This window comes from Zootermopsis nevadensis, unplaced genomic scaffold, assembly GCF_977971745.1.
Source record: "Zootermopsis nevadensis isolate Lab colony 2312 unplaced genomic scaffold, Znev_1.0 Znev_ptg000037l, whole genome shotgun sequence".
Taxonomy (NCBI): domain Eukaryota; kingdom Metazoa; phylum Arthropoda; class Insecta; order Blattodea; family Termopsidae; genus Zootermopsis; species Zootermopsis nevadensis.
Window position 1 is genome coordinate 8967773 of NW_028259169.1, and position 16877 is coordinate 8984649.

A 16877-nucleotide genomic window follows, 5' to 3' on the forward strand; every position below is an offset into this window, starting at 1 on the left:
TTTATCAACAATGAAGTTACACTTTTCCGTTTCCCTTTTTCGTAAAACTTTTTTGTAACACTTTTTTGCCGAATGACACTGACCCTAAAATATAGACTTATTTACGTCAAAAAACTAGATGTGTAGTGGAAACAGTTTTAGTGTTGTGTGTAAAGATTAAAATGGTGTTTAAAAAGGGAATTTTTTAATAAATGAATAACAAAATATGTTATGTTCAAAGCCATGCACAAACGAAAGTTTAATTTGTATATAATTTTAGTTCCATTTTGTACAGTTGCAATAATTTGTGGAGGTTGGTTAATTACACTACTTAGAATATTGATATTTCTGCTTTTATAAAATAAGATTTACTTTGATGGCACTTTCATATGTTGTTGCAAGACTCTGTGTGTGTGTGTGTGTGTGTGTGTTCAGAATAATTTTTTCTCCATTTCCGTTTCCTGTTTACAGTTTGTCAGTCACAGAAGGACAGTGTGGTGGCGGTGCAGACGTTGTCCAACCAGAACTCAAAAAACAGTCAGTGTAGCACAAACAGCAGCTCAGCCAGTAATAAGAAGAAAAAGAATAAAGGAAATAACAATTGCCCTCAGCAGCAGAACAATGCATCTGTGGTAGCAGCAACTAAATCTCAACATTCCACTGCCAAAAATACTAGTATGCTGAAAGCTTCCTCAGGAACAAAGAATAGTTCTGCAGTAAATGTTGGGGGCAGGCAGCAAACACCGTCTGGTAATAATGAGTCCAGTATGTCACAGCAGCAGGAACTGTCTTCATCCGTTATTGTTAATCATGCAACAAATGAAAAGCTTTCAGTGATGTCTCCACTCAGTCATGCTCCATCACTGAATCAGTTCACCGCAGAAAACGCCATTCAAATTAATAATGTCATAAACGCAATCTCCTCTGCTGGGAAGGCGCCTGTCGTATCGTCTTCATCAGTTGCAGCTCAAAGGTTAAAATCTGAAGCCTCTTTACCAGTTTCTGGCTCGCGATCATTTAGCTTAGAAAACCTTAAGTTGCCATCTGGTATAACAACTACAAATGTTGATGATCCAACTGCTGCAGCTTTAAGGAAATCTCAGTCAAAACCTTCAGAAAGTTCAAAACCCACACCCTCTGTGGCATCCACACCTTCTCCAGCATTCTCAGGCCCAGTTCTTGCAAAGCAGGTCTCAGTTGGTTCCCTTCCACAGCCCATAAAGGACCCTAGAAACCTAGAAGCATTGCTGGGCTTCAAAGAGAGGGATCAGTCAAGTAAATGTAAAGATGCTAAGAAAGCTGCCAAGAAAGCAAGACAGAAACAGAAAAAGGTGATTACTTCTTTATTACCTTAATTTTATTGGAATTTGTGTTATTATACAGGCAGTGAATTTGTTAAGTTGCATGACTTATGAAGAGAGCTTAATCCGAAAACATCTCTGTAGTGAAATTTGAGTATCGGAGATTTTACTGAATTATGTTTCTAACACCTTTATCTGTGCAGGGTATCAGTGACCACAGTGGGGTATTATTAGAAGTGGAATGGGAAGAAAAAATCCGTGAACCGCAGGTAGAAAGATTAGTCTCCATGTTCCATAAAACAAATGTTTTAGGATTACAAAACTTTTTTCGGGAAAAGTTTAAATTATGGGCTGGAAATGGTAGTAGCGTGGAAGAGATATGGGAAAGTTATAAGGATATAGTCTTCGAGGGTATCGACCGTTTTGTACCTCAAAGAATCCTGAGTAAAAATCCGGATCCGGAATATTATACCAAGGAAGTGAAACGTCTGAAGGTAAAGGTGAGGAGGGTTTATAATAAGAGAAATTCTGGAGGGCAGTACCAAGCGGAGCTGAAACGGTTATCCAAGGAGTTGCTGATAGTAAAAAATAAGGCTCAGGAGACATTCTTAACGTCGGTCTTTCAAAGCGAAGGGAGAAGCTGGACAGAGTTTTACAAATATGTTAAAAGACGTAAGGGTAATAGAGAAACTATTCCTGCAATCAAGGGCGTTAAAGGAAACCTCATCACAGATCAAATGGAAAAGGCCAACTCCCTCAACGCTTATTATGCGTCGGTATTCAGTTGCGAACGGATAAATCCGCTAAATAACCAGCTAATCCAATCAACAGATTCAGATGAAACGTTTACCATTAGTATCAATATCATAAGGAAACGGATAGCAGCAATCGGGAAAAATAAATCCGTCGGACCAGATGGCATCCCCGGGGAAATTTTAAAGTTAGGTGGGGAAGCAATGATTCCATACCTTGCGCGTCTGCTGGAGGTAACGATGAACAACAATTCTATCCCAGGGGACTGGAAGAAGGCTATAGTGGTCCCTATTTATAAAGGGGGAGATCGATCGGTAGTTGGGAACTATAGACCTGTCAGTTTAACCTCGGTGGTTTGTAAGCAAATGGAGCACGTTATAGCAGGGTATCTAAGGCAAGTCTGGGAAAGGAGTGAGTGGTTATATGAGGGTCAACATAGGTTTAGACCAGGGTACTCATGCGAAAGTCAAGTAGTCACGGTTTGTCAAGATGTTGCTGATTCATTGTACGAGGGAATCAGGACTGATGCGGTTATAATAGATTTCTCAAAGGCATTCGATTTAGTCCCACACGATAGGCTGATTACAAAAATTGCTGCAACCGGTGTGGACTTGAGGTTAGTGTTATGGGTAAAGGAATTTCTCTTAGGACGTTCGCAAAGAGTAAGAGTGGACGGACAGCTATCTCATGAAGTCAGGGTAACGTCAGGAGTGCCGCAAGGGAGCGTATTAGGTCCCTTGCTATTCCTAGCTTATGTTAATGATATTTGGAAAAACATTGATTCAAATATACGGCTTTTCGCTGATGATTGTATAGTATACAGGAAAATAATGGATAGTAGTGACATTGATAAGTTACTGACAGATATGAATAGATTATGGGAATGGGCGGTAGAAAATGAAATGAAGATAAATCCAGGTAAAAGTAAAGCAGTCAGCTTCAATAGAGCTAGGGTGAAGGATAAGCTGAGTTACTTTTTTGGGGATCAATTAATTCCAGAGGCAAATAGCTTTAAGTACTTAGGAATACTTATTCGCAGTGATCTGAGCTGGGCAGATCTTGTGAATTATACACTAATTAAAGCTTGGAAGGCTCTCCATTTCGTAATGCGTATACTAAAAAAGGGAAATAACAATACGAAACGTTTAGCTTATACGTCGCTAGTGAGACCGATACTTGAATATGGAGCTGTGTGTTGGGACCCTTACAGGGAAGGACAGGTAAGAGCCCTAAATCGGGTGCAGAAGAGAGCGGCTAAATTTGCAAATTTCACGAACGAATCTGGTTGGGAAACATTGGCAAAGCGTAGATTGATAGCCCGAATGTGCGCCCTTTTCAAAGCATACACGGGGGGCCGGGCTTGGAAAATGATAGAGGATAGATTATTAAAGCCATGCTACCTGGACAGGGACGATCATACTCTGAAAATTAGGACTAGGAAACAAAGAACGGATGTAGGCAAATATTCCTTTGTAAATAGGACCATAAGAAGCTGGAACCAATTACCTCCAGGCGTGCTAGAGTCTTTCCCCTGTAAATTAGGCACCTTTAGAAAGAGGGTCAGAAACGTAGTTACAAGCTAAGGGTTATTAAGTTTTGAATAAATGGTGATAAGGGAAGTGAAGTGTCTTAGTCTCCAAGTGATGAAGGGCTGTAGTTCTTTGGGATAAAATTTTCATGTACTGAGAGCGGACTTTATATTCTACTCTAAGTATTGTGATTAATTAGTGGATGTGTGTTTTTTTTATTGTGTGTCAGATGTTTTATTTTGAGTGTGGTATGTTGTATTGTTGTGTGAGTGCATCAGTTCATGACGTTTGTAATACATTACAGTTGTTGTCTTATGTCTAGGTGGTATTAAGTTCTTTTTTTTAAGTTAAGTACTTGAGGTTGGATGGTTTAGTAATTTATGAGTTGGTTGATTTTGAGTGGGATGTGTTGATTTTGTTGTGTCCTTTTTTTATTGTTTTGTTCTCTCTCTGTGTTGATGTATCTCATTGTTGTGTCTTATTGTTTTTGTTGTGTCCTTTTGTTTATTGTTTTGTTCTGTCTTATTGTGTTGATGTATCTCATTGTTGTGTCATATTGTTTTTGTTGTGTCCTTTTGTTTATTGTTTTGTTCTGTCTCTGTGTTGATGTATCTCATTGTTTATTGTGTCTTATTGTTTTTGTTGTGTCCTTTTGTTTATTGTTTTGTTCTGTGTCTGTGTTGATGTATCTCATTGTTTATTGTGTCTTATTGTTTTGTTGTGTCCTTTTGTTTATTGTTTTGTTCTGTCTCTGTGTTGATGTATCTCATTGTTTGTGTGTCATATTGTTTTTGTTGTGTCCTTTTTTTATTGTTTTGTTCTGTCTCTGTGTTGATATATCTCATTGTTTATTGTGTCTTATTGTTATTGTTGTGTCCTTTTGTTTATTGTTTTGTTCTGTCTCATTGTGTTGATGAATCTCATTGTTCTGTTCTGTCTCATTGTTTTGTATGTTATTGTAGGACACTTCCACCGGGTATAAACCCATTTGCAGTCAATAATAAATAATTTGGAATATGTTACTTTGATGTTTTTTGCATTTTTTAATTATATCTTTTCTCTCGCCCCAGCTGGAGGAGAAGCAGAAGAAAGATCAGGAAGAGGCAGAGGGACAAAGACTTGAAGAGCTTCAAAATAAGACACCAGAAGTTACAAATACTGTAGTAAATACTCCTGGTTCACATGGTGTCAATTCTAACCTCAAATCTAACAAATCTTCAAATATCTCAGGAAATAAGAATTTAAAGAAACAAGATTCAGGGCTAGTAGACCAGGGAAATTGTAGCAAAGCAAAGAATGTTGGTGGTCCCGGGGAGATTGCCACCAGCACACGAGTGAATTCTTCAGCTTTGCAGCAGCCACCTCAGATGGTAACCATTAAGAGAGTGATGGAAGCCAACGGAAGTGAATCCACCGTAACTATCACACTGAAGGGGGCCACACCTGACAAAGACAAAGTCCTTTTCACCTTCGTCAATGGGCAAGGTGACTACCGTACAACAAATAATTTTATTTTCATTATTACAATCATAATATTTATTGTTAGTTTAAAAATTGGTATTGTTGGTTATCAATATCTACTAGAAAAATTCGTAATTTGTCGCCGTCAAAGAAATTTGACGTCAAGAAATGACGACATCAAATAAAAATTAACAACCACATTTTTGTGACCCGCATTTATTACAATTTTGCCAAATGACCTTGATAGACGAAAGGAGCGCTTTGCTTTAGTCAAATAAAAATCTCCAAGTTTTGCTAGTAATATGTCAGAGCTCTTACAATTTAAACTTCTGCTGTACTAAAAAGGTTGTAAGTGGAACCACGGTTCCGGAGAATTTGACGTAAATGCGTCTATACGGAAAGGTAGTTTTTATATTGGCTTTTTCTAAATACTTACTTTAAACATGCTTTACATTTGAGATAAGTTTGATTTAGACATTGATTATTTAACCTGAATTAGTTATGCTTAAGATTGTTCTGTGATAGGTAAATTATTTTATAAAATTTGTACATTTTAGACTACTAGAGCAGGGCGCTCCTTTCGGAGCTCCTAGGGTGGGTTGGTCAAGTTTGTAAAACGCAACCAACCTTGGTTAGTCCCGAAGGTAGTTAGTTTAGTGTCTCATTCAAGTGTTTTAACCCCTGAGTAAGAAACTAAACACTTCTCCAAAACACCGAAGTGGTTTGGTTGCGTTTTAAAATCTTGGGTAAGACGCTAAACTAACCCCCATGTATAAACAAATATAAGGTGATATTGTTGATGACGTCATTTTTTGACGACAACGATGGCTAATCCTTTCGGAGCGCTTCCTGTAATCTGATATTTTACTTCTTTACGTCGCTGATCAGAGGCCAACAGTTCTTGGTTAGTCAACTTTCTACGTCCAAACCCACCCTTGCAAGTCTTCTTTTTTCTATTCTGTTTTTTGTTACATAGTTCTGATGTTTTAGTTCTTTACGTCGCTGTTCAGAGGCCATCTGTTCTTGATAAGTCAACATTCTACGTCCAGCAACACCATTCCTAATCTTCGTCTGTTTTATTTTGCTCTTCCGTGCTTGTTTAATACGGTTTTCTATGTTTATCAATGTAACTCTCCCTTCGCTTTTCTTTACTTGTTAAATAGGTCTGATGGATTAGTTCTTAACGTCGCTGTTCAGAGGCCAAATGTTCTAGGTTACTCAACTTTCTACGTCCAACAACACCCTAGCAAATCTTCGTCTGTTTTATTTTGCTCTTCCGTTCTTGTTTAATACGTTTTTCTACGTTTATCAATGTAAGTCTTCTTTCGCTTTTCTTTATTTCTTAAATTTGTCTGATGTAGTTCTTTACGTCGCTGTTCTGAGGTCAACAGGTCTGGTTCAGTCAACGTTTTACGTCCAGCCCCACCCCTGCAAATCTTCATCTTAAAATCGATCATAAAGTCAGTTTTCATAATAATTTTCGTAATCATTATATATCGTATGAGTACCAGTTTACCTTGTTGGGTTTGGTACTTCAAATACTTGATAAGGTCTTCTTTCACTTTTCTGATGTTTTAGGCCAACTGTCAGTCAATATTCAAGAATGCTAAGTGCTCCTTCTTGAGCAGTGATAATACGACTGGCTTGATATTTTTTAATTTCTTTGTTGTGAAGCGTTATTTGTTTACTCGGCATTGTTGTGTTCCACAACAAAGCCGTGTAAAGAAATAATATCTATTGACATTGTTGATAACGTCATTTTTTGAAGACAAATTGGTTCACGACAAATTGGTTTACGACGACGAAACCATAAATTTTTATATTAGATCAACATATCGTGCAAAAATCATATCCATACAAGATTTTGATCTAGTAGTATTACATTCAGGATTTGACATCAACATTAATCCAAACGTTTCCTCCATAAATGTGATAAAGCTTTGATTTTCCTCTTTCTTTAAATTAATGTTAATATCTCCTGTAAATATTATCGGCATTGTATTAGGAACTTCTGTGGCCATAACTGAAACCATCTTTGTATAATTACTCAAATGACTCAAAATGAATCTCTTACAATCATCAATAGGTGTGTGGTTATAAATATGCAGGGTTACAATTAAAACGTTTTCACCATTGACCATACAATCTGCAGCACAAATATCACTTCTGTTTTCAGCTTCAGCTATTCTGTATTCTTCTCCATCCTCCTTAGGTAGTTTCATCAACAGATGTGGGGTAGCCATGGAAGTTGCTGCATATTTCTCGTACACAACCACTCCGCCTGCTCTTTGTTCGTCACTCATAAATTGCGTGACGCATTTATAACCTTCCAAATGTACAGTTTCGTTGTTGTGCATCCACGTGTCGGTGAGCGCTAGGATATCGGTATCAGTTACCACTGTATCCGTTGCAATGCCTTGCACATGAGTTTTTAAACTCTGTACGTGTAGAGTAGTAATTCTTAGATCACGAATACCAGCACTCCTTATGAATGCTCTCACCGAAGCAGTCAACGTGGGCAATACAAGTGTTTCTAACCGCCTCAGTTCAGTGCGCAAGTCCTCTACCTTCGGGTTGTTTGTTCCTTGGGCATGATAAAACACGAAGTCGATGTTTCTGCTTGTGATGTACAAACCGTCCAACGATGTAACGCGAGAAAGGGCAACGTACACCAACTGATGATCTAGACTGTTGTTGTAGTTGATACAATTTGTTGAAACGTACCACCCTGCGATTTATGAACCGTTAGAGCACCAGCGTTAACTTGAGGTTCATTATTTGATAATAATTCCTTCTTGCGATTTCTAAATTCCGTCATACGTCCAGCATTAATTTTTGGTATTTCTTTTTGGAATCTCATGTTCATTATTTGATAATTGCTCCTTCCGATTTTTGTACTTTCTTATACGTTTGGCATTAGTTTTATGTATTTTTTTTAGAAACTTTAGGTTCATTATTTAATATTTCTATGTTTATACCTTTTCTGTATTGTCTCATTATTCTGTTTTATGGAGTCTTTTAGATTCACTGTCATCCATGTTGTACATAGTATGACGCAACAAACTAACGCAACAACAGATTACTTAATAATTATTATATAAGATAAGTACCTGTGTTATTGTAAAACGATCTTTCGAGCAAAAAATTATCTACTCCAAGACGCACTTTTCTACAAGCGATTCATAGATCAGCTCTTTCCGCAATAATGAAATCGTATTGTTGACGGCAGTAATGTAACACAACAATGCAGAGTAAACTGATGACGTTTCCTACGTAACCATTATAACAGTGTAACATCATTCTTATGTAACCTGGGAAACGAAAGAGTGTAACTTCATTGTTATGTTAATTAGAAAGCGTCATCTGTTTATCAACAATGAAGTTACACTTTTCCGTTTCCCTTTTTCGTAAAACTTTTTTGTAACGCTTTTTTGCCGAATGACACTGACCCTAAAATATAGACTTATTTACGTCAAAAAACTAGATGTGTAGTGGAAACAGTTTTAGTGTTGTGTGTAAAGATTAAAATGGTGTTTAAAAAGGGAATTTTTTTTTAAATGAATAACAAAATATGTTATGTTCAAAGCCATGCACAAACGAAAGTTTAATTTGTATATAATTTTAGTTCCATTTTGTACAGATGCAATAATTTGTGGAGGTTGGTTAATTACACTACTTAGAATATTGATATTTCTGCTTTTATAAAATAAGATTTACTTTGATGGCACTTTCATATGTTGTTGTAAGACTCTGTGTGTGTGTGTGTGTTCAGAATAAATTTTTCTCCATTTCCGTTTTCTGTTTACAGTTTGTCAGTCACAGAAGGACAGTGTGGTGGGGGTGCAGACGTTGTCCAACCAGAACTCAAAAAACAGTCAGTGTAGCACAAACAGCAGCTCAGCCAGTAATAAGAAGAAAAAGAATAAAGGAAATAACAATTGCCCTCAGCAGCAGAACAATGCATCTGTGGTAGCAGCAACTAATTCTCAACATTCCACTGCCAAAAATACTAGTATGCTGAAAGCTTCCTCAGGAACAAAGAATAGTTCTGCAGTAAATGTTGGGGGCAGGCAGCAAACATCGTCTGGTAATAATAAGTCCAGTATGTCACAGCAGCAGTAACTGTCTTCATCCGTTATTGTTAATCATGCAACAAATGAAAAGCTTTCAGTGATGTCTCCACTCAGTCATGCTCCATCACTGAATCAGTTCACCGCAGAAACCGCCATTCAAATTAATAATGTCATAAACACAATCTCCTCTGCTGGGAAGGCGCCTGTCGTATCGTCTTCATCAGTTGCAGCTCAAAGGTTAAAATCTGAAGCCTCTTTACCAGCTTCTGGCTCGCGATCATTTAGCTTAGAAAACCTTAAGTTGCCACCTGGTAAAACAACTACAAAGATTGATGGTCCAACTGCTGCAGCTTTAAGGAAATCTCAATCAAAACCTTCAGAAAGTTCAAAACCCACACCCTCTGTGGCATCCACACCTTCTCCAGCATTCTCAGGCCCAGTTCTTGCAAAGCAGGTCTCAGTTGGTTCCCTTCCACAGCCCATAAAGGACCCTAGAAACCTAGAAGCATTGCTGGGCTTCAAAGAGAGGGATCAGTCAAGTAAATGTAAAGATGCTAAGAAAGCTGCCAAGAAAGCAAGACAGAAACAGAAAAAGGTGATTACTTCTTTATTACCTTAATTTTATTGGAATTTGTGTTATTATACAGGCAGTGAATTTGTTAAGTGGCATGACTTATGAAGAGAGCTTAATCCGAAAACATCTTTGTAGTGAAATTTGAGTATCGGAGATTTTACTGAATTATGTTTCTAACACCTTTAACATTTGGAATATGTTACTTTGATGTTTTTTGCATTTTTTAATTATATCTTTTCTCTCGCCCCAGCTGGAGGAGAAGGAGAAGAAAGATCAGGAAGAGGCAGAGGGGCAAAGACTTGAAGAGCTTCAAAATAAGACACCAGAAGTTACAAATACTGTAGTAAATACTCCTGGTTCACATGGTGTCAATTCTAACCTCAAATCTAACAAATCTTCAAATATCTCTGGAAATAAGAATTTAAAGAAACAAGATTCAGGGCTAGTAGACCAGGGAAATTGTAGCAAAGCAAAGAATGTTGGTGGTCCCGGGGAGATTGCCACCAGCACACGAGTGAATTCTTCAGCTTTGCAGCAGCCACCTCAGATGGTAACCATTAAGAGAGTGATGGAAGCCAACGGAAGTGAACCCACCGTAACTATCACACTGAAGGGGGCCACACCTGACAAAGACAAAGTCCTTTTCACCTTCGTCAATGGGCAAGGTGACTACCGTACAACAAATAAGTATATTTTCATTATTACAATCATAATATTTATTCTTAGTTTACAAATTGGTATTGTTGGTTATCAATATCTACTAGAAAAATTCGTAATTTGTCGCCGTCAAAGAAATTTGACGTCAAGAAATGACGTCATCAAATAAAAAATAACAACCACATTTTTGTGACCCGCATTTATTACAATTTTGCCAAATGACCTTGATAGGCGAAAGGAGCGCTTTGCTTTAGTCAAATAAACATCTCCAAGTTTTGCTAGTAATATGTCAGAGCTCTGGCAATTTAAACTTCTGCTGTACTAAAAAAGTTGTAAGTGGAACCACGTTTCCGGAGAATTTGACGTAAATGCGTCTATACGGAAAGGTAGTTTTTATATTGGCTTTTTCTAAATACTTACTTTAAACATGCTTTACATTTGAGATAAGTTTGATTTAGACATTGATTATTTAACCTGAATTAGTAATGCTTAAGTTTGTTCTGTGATAGCTAAATTATGTTATAAAATTTGTACATTTTAGACTACTAGAGCAGGGCGCTCCTTTCGGAGCTCCTAGGGTGGGTTGGTCAAGTTTGTAAAACGCAACCAACCTTGGTTAGTCCCGAAGGTAGTTAGTTTAGTGTCTCATTCAAGTGTTTTAACCCCTGAGTAAGAAACTTAACACTTCACCAAAACACCGAAAGTGGTTTGGTTGCGTTTTAAATTCTTGGGTAAGACGCTAAACTAACCCCCATGTATAAACAAATATAAGGTGATATTGTTGATGACGTCATTTTTTGACGACAACGATGGCTAATCCTTTCGGAGCGCTTCCTGTAATCTGATATTTTACTTCTTTACGTCGCTGATCGGAGGCCAATAGTTCTTGGTTAGTCAACTTTCTACGTCCAAACCCACCCTTGCAAGTCTTCTTTTTTCTATTCTGTTTTTTGTTACATAGTTCTGATGTTTTAGTTCTTTACGTCGCTGATCGGAGGCCAATTGTTCTTGGTCACTCAACTTTCTACGTCCAACCCCACCCTTACAAATCTTCGTCTGCTTTTTTCCCTTCTGTTCTTATTGAATACGTTTTTCTACGTTTATCAATTTAAGACTTCCTTCACTTTTCTTTATTTCTTAAATATGTCAGTTGTTGTAGTTCTTTACGTCGCTGTTCAGAGGCCAATTGATCTTGGTCACTCAACTTTCTACGTCCAACCCCACCCTTACAAATCTTCGTCTGCTTTTTTCCCCTTCTGTTCTTATTGAATACGTTTTTCTACGTTTATCAATTTAAGACTTCCTTCACTTTTCTTTATTTCTTAAATATGTCAGATGTTGTAGTTCTTTACGTCGCTGTTCAGAGGCCAATTGATCTTGGTCACTCAACTTTCTACGTCCAACCCCACCCTTACAAATCTTCGTCTGCTTTTTTCCCCTTCTGTTCTTATTGAATACGTTTTTCTACGTTTATCAATTTAAGACTTCCTTCACTTCTCTTTATTTCTTAAATATGTCTGATGTTTTAGTTTTTACGTCGTAGTACAGAGGACAACTTTTCTAGGTCAGTCAGACGTTTTAAAATCTTGAGTAATACTCTAAACTAAGTCCCCCGAATGCGGGCTAAACACTTGAACAACCTACGTTTTGGGGAGGGTTGGTTGCGTTTTAAAATCTTGAGTAAGGCACTAAAGTAAACCCCTTCGGGGGGTTAGTTTAGTTTCTTTTTGGTTGAATATTATTATTAGTATCAGATTACCTTTTGGTGTTGGCAACGTCCTCTTTCACTTTCCTTCATTTCTTAAATAGTTTTATGTCGCTGTTCGGAGGCGATGTGCTGCTTCTGGAGCATTGATAATGCGACTGGCTTGATAGTTTTTGATTTCTTTGTTGTGAAGCGTTATTTGTTTACTCGGCATTGTTGTGTTCCACAACAATGCCGAGTTTGTTTATAGTTGACATTGTTGATGACGTAATTTATTGACGACAACGAGTAATCACAAATTTTTATAAGGGGAGAAGATTCCTTTTCGCGAGTAGCGATTCTATAGCGAGCGAACATTCCTCGTGTTAGACGATCACGAACTTTAGCATCTTTCAGTTTCAGGTCTTTATGCCATTGCATTGTGCCGTAAGGAAACAGAAGGGGATAGACGAAGGGTTCAACGAATGGATTCATTGTCGAAAGACGTCTGAGTCTTTGCTCCTTGGTACTGTAAACAACAACATACGAATCAGGAATGTCACCGTCGTCGGTTTTAGGACACACAACAGCGACGTCATTGCTCCATTTCGGATTGTACCTGTTTTTGTCGTCACCAGGAAGCATCGACATAACCAAGTTTAGCTCCGGTTCAGACTCGCTGTTATGCTCAGCGTTTTCTTTTTCAAGCTTGCATTGGTAGTTCATCATGCGATAGGATTCTGCGTGGACGTTAATGCGCGAAATTATATTAGTTAATTTCGTGACAATTTCTTCTTTGATGTCATCTTTGGTGTCGCCTTTCGAATTCTGACGTGCATTTTCGATTCTTTGTTTGACGGCTTCTTCTTCGTCGATCATAAACAGTTGACCAAAAGTTGCATTCTCATTATCTTTCGGAAAAGATGCCGCATTCATGTTATAATAAATTTGGCCATGCAATTTAAAACAATATGGCCCTGGTCGATTAATTCCGAAGTCCATGAGATTCGCTTGAAATGATGCGAATGCAAGCATGTTGTTGTAAACACGACATTTGTTGCGAAAATGTCGAAGAGAAAAGAGTTTTCTAAGTTCATCAGGATATTCAGGCAACGAATCAAGCACAACCTTTCCATGTGCACAACAATAATAAAACGATTTACTGGAACGTTGAGTCGATTCATCGAGCCAGTGAAGCGCTTTGCAATGAATACATTCATAGTTCATAGGTCCGAGATAATGTTGTTGATGTTCGTCGTTCATAAAATGTGCTGCTATTAGCAGTCATCCTCGGTTCTTCATTACTAATTTACTTTGATATCTAATAATTTCCTTTTCAGCGTCTTGTTTTATTTTCTCCTCTGTTCTTACCGAATAAATCTTTCTACGTGTGTCGTTAATATGGTCTCGTCTATCAATGTAAGTTTTACTTCGCTCTTCTTTATTTCTTAAATAGGTCTGATGTTTTAGTTCTTTACGTCGCAGTTCAGAGGCCAACTGTTCTTGTTCAGTCAACTTTTTACGTCCAGCCCCACCCTTGCAAATCTTCGTCTCAAAATCGATCATAATCATAATATATCGAATGAGTATCAGTTTACCTTGTTGGAGTAGGTACTTCAAATACTTGATAACGTCTTCTTTCACTTTCCTGATGTTTTAGGACAACTATCAGAAAATTATCAATAATGCGATTCCACGTGCTTCTTCTGGAACAGTGATAATGCGACTGGCTCGGTAGTGAAGCGTTATTTGTTTACTCGGCATTGTTGTGTTGTACTCGGCATTGTTGTGTTCCACAACAATGCCGAGTTTGTTTATAGTTGACATTGTTGATGACGTAATTTATTGACGACAACGACTAATCACAAATTTTTATGAGGAGAAAAAAAAATATAATAATAGTAAGAATAAAAAAAATTATATAGAGCAGGGCGCTCCTTTCGGAGCTCCTAGGGGGGGTTAAAAGATACAGGAATACTAAAAAAATTACTCCAAGTTATAATTTGGTTACATTCCATCATAATTGTAAAAAGTCAATAATTTATATTAAATATTTTCTCTGTAAGAAGGAAATCGATTTAAAACTACTGAAAAGAGGCTTGGGGTATATTTTTAAATTTGATTTGCCCTATTTTAAAAACAACGTCGTGTTTTAAAGACGATTTTTAGGGTCCTGGGCGCTGTTGAGCCCATCGCCCCTTGGCGAGAGAAAAATGTTTCCTTCCTTCGAATCCCGGCTGAGATGTTTTCTGTTGTTGTTTGTTCCTGGGAAGGGATCTCATTGGCTAAGATCACAAACCCGAAAACTGTCCTCAGATCGAGAAGATGAATTTGTATTTGCCGTTAGTAAATACCGCAGAGTCTGGTGGTCACGTGTAAACTCGAGATTGGGGGTTGACGTGTTCCTTCACTCGTTCGCTTTCGGCCCGTTGAGGAAAAACGTGGCGTGATTGTTCGTCTTGACCAATGAGCGAACACAGGAAGGTCGGAACTCTGGGCAAAGTGTCCTGAGTTCGATTTCCTTCAAGGGCGGTTCCTTTATCTCCGAAACTAAGCGAGACAGAACAACGGAGCCAGGATCAGAGTTTTTATTTGATTAGAAGTGGAGACTACGGAAACTAAGGCCTCGACACTGAGTTCGACTCCCGACGAGGACGGTTTCTCTTGACGGGAACTCAACCGAGACAGACGAACGACGTCAAAGCAAAATTCTTTCGTTTCGGAGAGGAAATTACGGGGTCTAAGGTCACAGACACGAATACAGTCCTCGGTTCGAGCCTTTCTCTTAAGGCGTTGGTTTCTGAGGTAATTTTTTCGGGCGTATTAAACGATACTCGTTTACTGATTAGGTCTATAAGCTACCAGATGTCTCAAAATTAAGGTGCTGATATTTTGTTGTTATAATAAAGCATGTTTCTAACATCGCGTCTCACATCTCAGTTGCTGCGATAATCCCCGACGAACTCCGTGGTCGCTGCACGCCTATGATCGTTGATAGAGAATTTTGCTTCTCAAGAAATGAAAACGCGAAATATGACAACACATTAATTCTGCTCGTAAATTGAATAATATTAATCGGACAAAATTGCTACTTTAAACCATTCAGAGGAGAAGCAGGGAACGGGAATCGAACTGTGGGACAATCAGCAGAGGACAGGAGCTCGCCACTGAGCTACTATCCGCCTTGAAAATATTAGTTTTAATAATTCGGTGTAGCAGTGTGCATTCTTCTACCTGGTAATTACTTTATTGGCAAATTCTTTCTTTCTCTGTAGTTACAGGCGCCCCCCACCAAAATTTCTTCATTCCTTCTGAGGATTCTGACCCGCGAGTGTTGTGTTGTTGTCAGTTGTGGTTTGGCTGTTTATAGTCGTGTAAGGATTCGATCCGTCCCTCGCTGTGAATCGGCTGTTCGTTGAAGTGTTTTGTTTTAATTGTCTTCTTATCAAGAACGAATTAATGATTCTGCTTCTTTCGATCTGGGGTAAGTAATTGTTTGCTTTGAATTGAATTGATAAGAAGATGTTTACAGGGAAGTCAGCTGAGTTTATCCAAACAAAATTCTTCTTAACTTACTGGGAAATACAATTACTAAACCAGCGATCAGAATAAACATCCAAGTTGACAAGGCGAATAATTCTGTTCATTGGGTGCAGTAATTTATCTGTCGTGAATTTAAATGTAGTGTGAAATATTAACTTCTGGAATGGACGTTGCAGAAATTTATTTTTGTGTCTGTGTTCAGTGTATTAAGTTTTTTAATGAAGACACCTTTAATTATTAATTGTTTATTTATTATAAATTTAGTTGGGATTTTATGAGAATGTACTTGAATCAGATTTATAATGTTATTGTCAGTTTTATGCGATAAGAAGGTGGGAGGGCACGACTGCACTGACCAAAAGTCGACAAACCCAAAAGCTGCCGTTCTTATGGAGACTCCACTCCAGGCGGAGAAGTTATTTAATTAACAATACTGCCACTCTAAAGGGTACACGTTGCACCAGTGCGTCATGCTGTCAGTTCCCCGTTACCTGAAGACGGTCACTGACGCCAAAATTTTTTATAAAAATCCAATGAGAACAATAATAACAAAGAGAAATGAGGTCCATGACGAAATTAGGAGTAGAATTCATTCGGAAAACGCTCGATTGTATTCACTACCCAAAATACTGAAGGTTAGGATATATAAAACAGTGATTTTGTATGGTTGTAAAACATGGTCTCTTACCTTGAAGGAAGAACGTAGATTACAAGCGTTTGAAAACTGGCTCCGATGGACTGGTCGTGTAGCGCGCATGGGAGGGGGGTTGTAGGCAAGGTGTGCATGCAGATTTATGGTAAGGAATCCTTATGGAAAAGACCACCGGACAGACCAAGAAGGAGATGGGAGGGTAACGTCGAGACGGATCTTTGGGAGTTGGGCTGTGACGATGGCTAATGGATGGAGCTGGCTCAGGATCGTGGCCGGTGGCGGTCTTTGGTGTTGTCGGTGTTGGACCTATGGGTTCTGCTACCAGGGAGGGAGTTAGTTGGTTAGTTAGCTTTACTTACAAGGTTTTTACGAGGCATGCGTTGAATGTAGTACACAAGGGAAAAATGGAGAAATGAGTATAGAATTTTAGTCGGAAGACCTAAAGTAAAATACCACCAGGGTGGATAATATTAAAAAGCATCTTAAAGGACGTAGAATGCCAGGGTGTGGACTGCATATATCTGGGCACGTTGTGTGAGTGGGAGGAGCTGTTATAAACAGGGAAATTAATCTACGTATCCATAAAAGACGTTTAATTTATTTCCCGGATTAATTATTATTAATTGTCAAAAAAGGCTCTTCTTACTTCTTTTTTTTAAGTGTTCTGTCTG

At 38.2% G+C, this 16877-nt stretch overlaps 1 protein-coding gene and 2 long non-coding RNA genes across 4 annotated transcripts; 1 reads left to right on the forward strand and 2 right to left on the reverse strand.

Annotated features, from left to right (window-relative positions):
- Positions 1-6: 6 nt before the first annotated feature.
- LOC147871907 (uncharacterized) lies at positions 7-10019 on the forward strand. Of its 2 annotated transcripts, none has more exons than XR_015538196.1 (5): positions 7-292; positions 451-1310; positions 4633-5047; positions 8832-9333; positions 9921-9996. XR_015538196.1 is itself a non-coding variant. In XM_087359908.1 (5 exons), exons 1-5 carry the CDS (start codon positions 211-213, stop codon positions 9971-9973), a joined length of 1689 nt encoding a protein of 562 aa, XP_087216034.1. In that variant the 5' UTR covers positions 7-210; the 3' UTR covers positions 9974-10019. The 2 variants fall into 2 exon arrangements, 1 of the variants encoding a protein (XP_087216034.1); XM_087359908.1 differs by having other exon boundaries at positions 8832-9110; positions 9921-10019.
- Positions 5273-8279, reverse strand: LOC147871908 (uncharacterized). Its single transcript, XR_015538198.1, has 2 exons — positions 8134-8279; positions 5273-7751 (listed from the first exon to the last, which is right to left on the reverse strand). It is a non-coding gene; the product is annotated as an uncharacterized LOC147871908 (long non-coding RNA).
- LOC147871909 (uncharacterized) lies at positions 9689-13879 on the reverse strand. Its single transcript, XR_015538197.1, has 2 exons — positions 12087-13879; positions 9689-10293 (listed from the first exon to the last, which is right to left on the reverse strand). It is a non-coding gene; the product is annotated as an uncharacterized LOC147871909 (long non-coding RNA).
- Between the last annotated feature and the right edge of the window lie 2998 nt (positions 13880-16877).

Excerpts from the sequence above, each read along its gene's own strand:
- LOC147871907 (XM_087359908.1), top strand. The coding sequence starts at position 211 with ATGTTCAAAGCCATGCACAAACGAAAGTTTAATTTGTATATAATTTTA. Across the intron at positions 1,311-4,632 it reads CAAGACAGAAACAGAAAAAG|CTGGAGGAGAAGCAGAAGAA; the intron begins GTGATTACTTCT and ends CTCTCGCCCCAG. Across the intron at positions 9,111-9,920 it reads CAGGCAGCAAACATCGTCTG|CTGGAGGAGAAGGAGAAGAA; the intron begins GTAATAATAAGT and ends CTCTCGCCCCAG.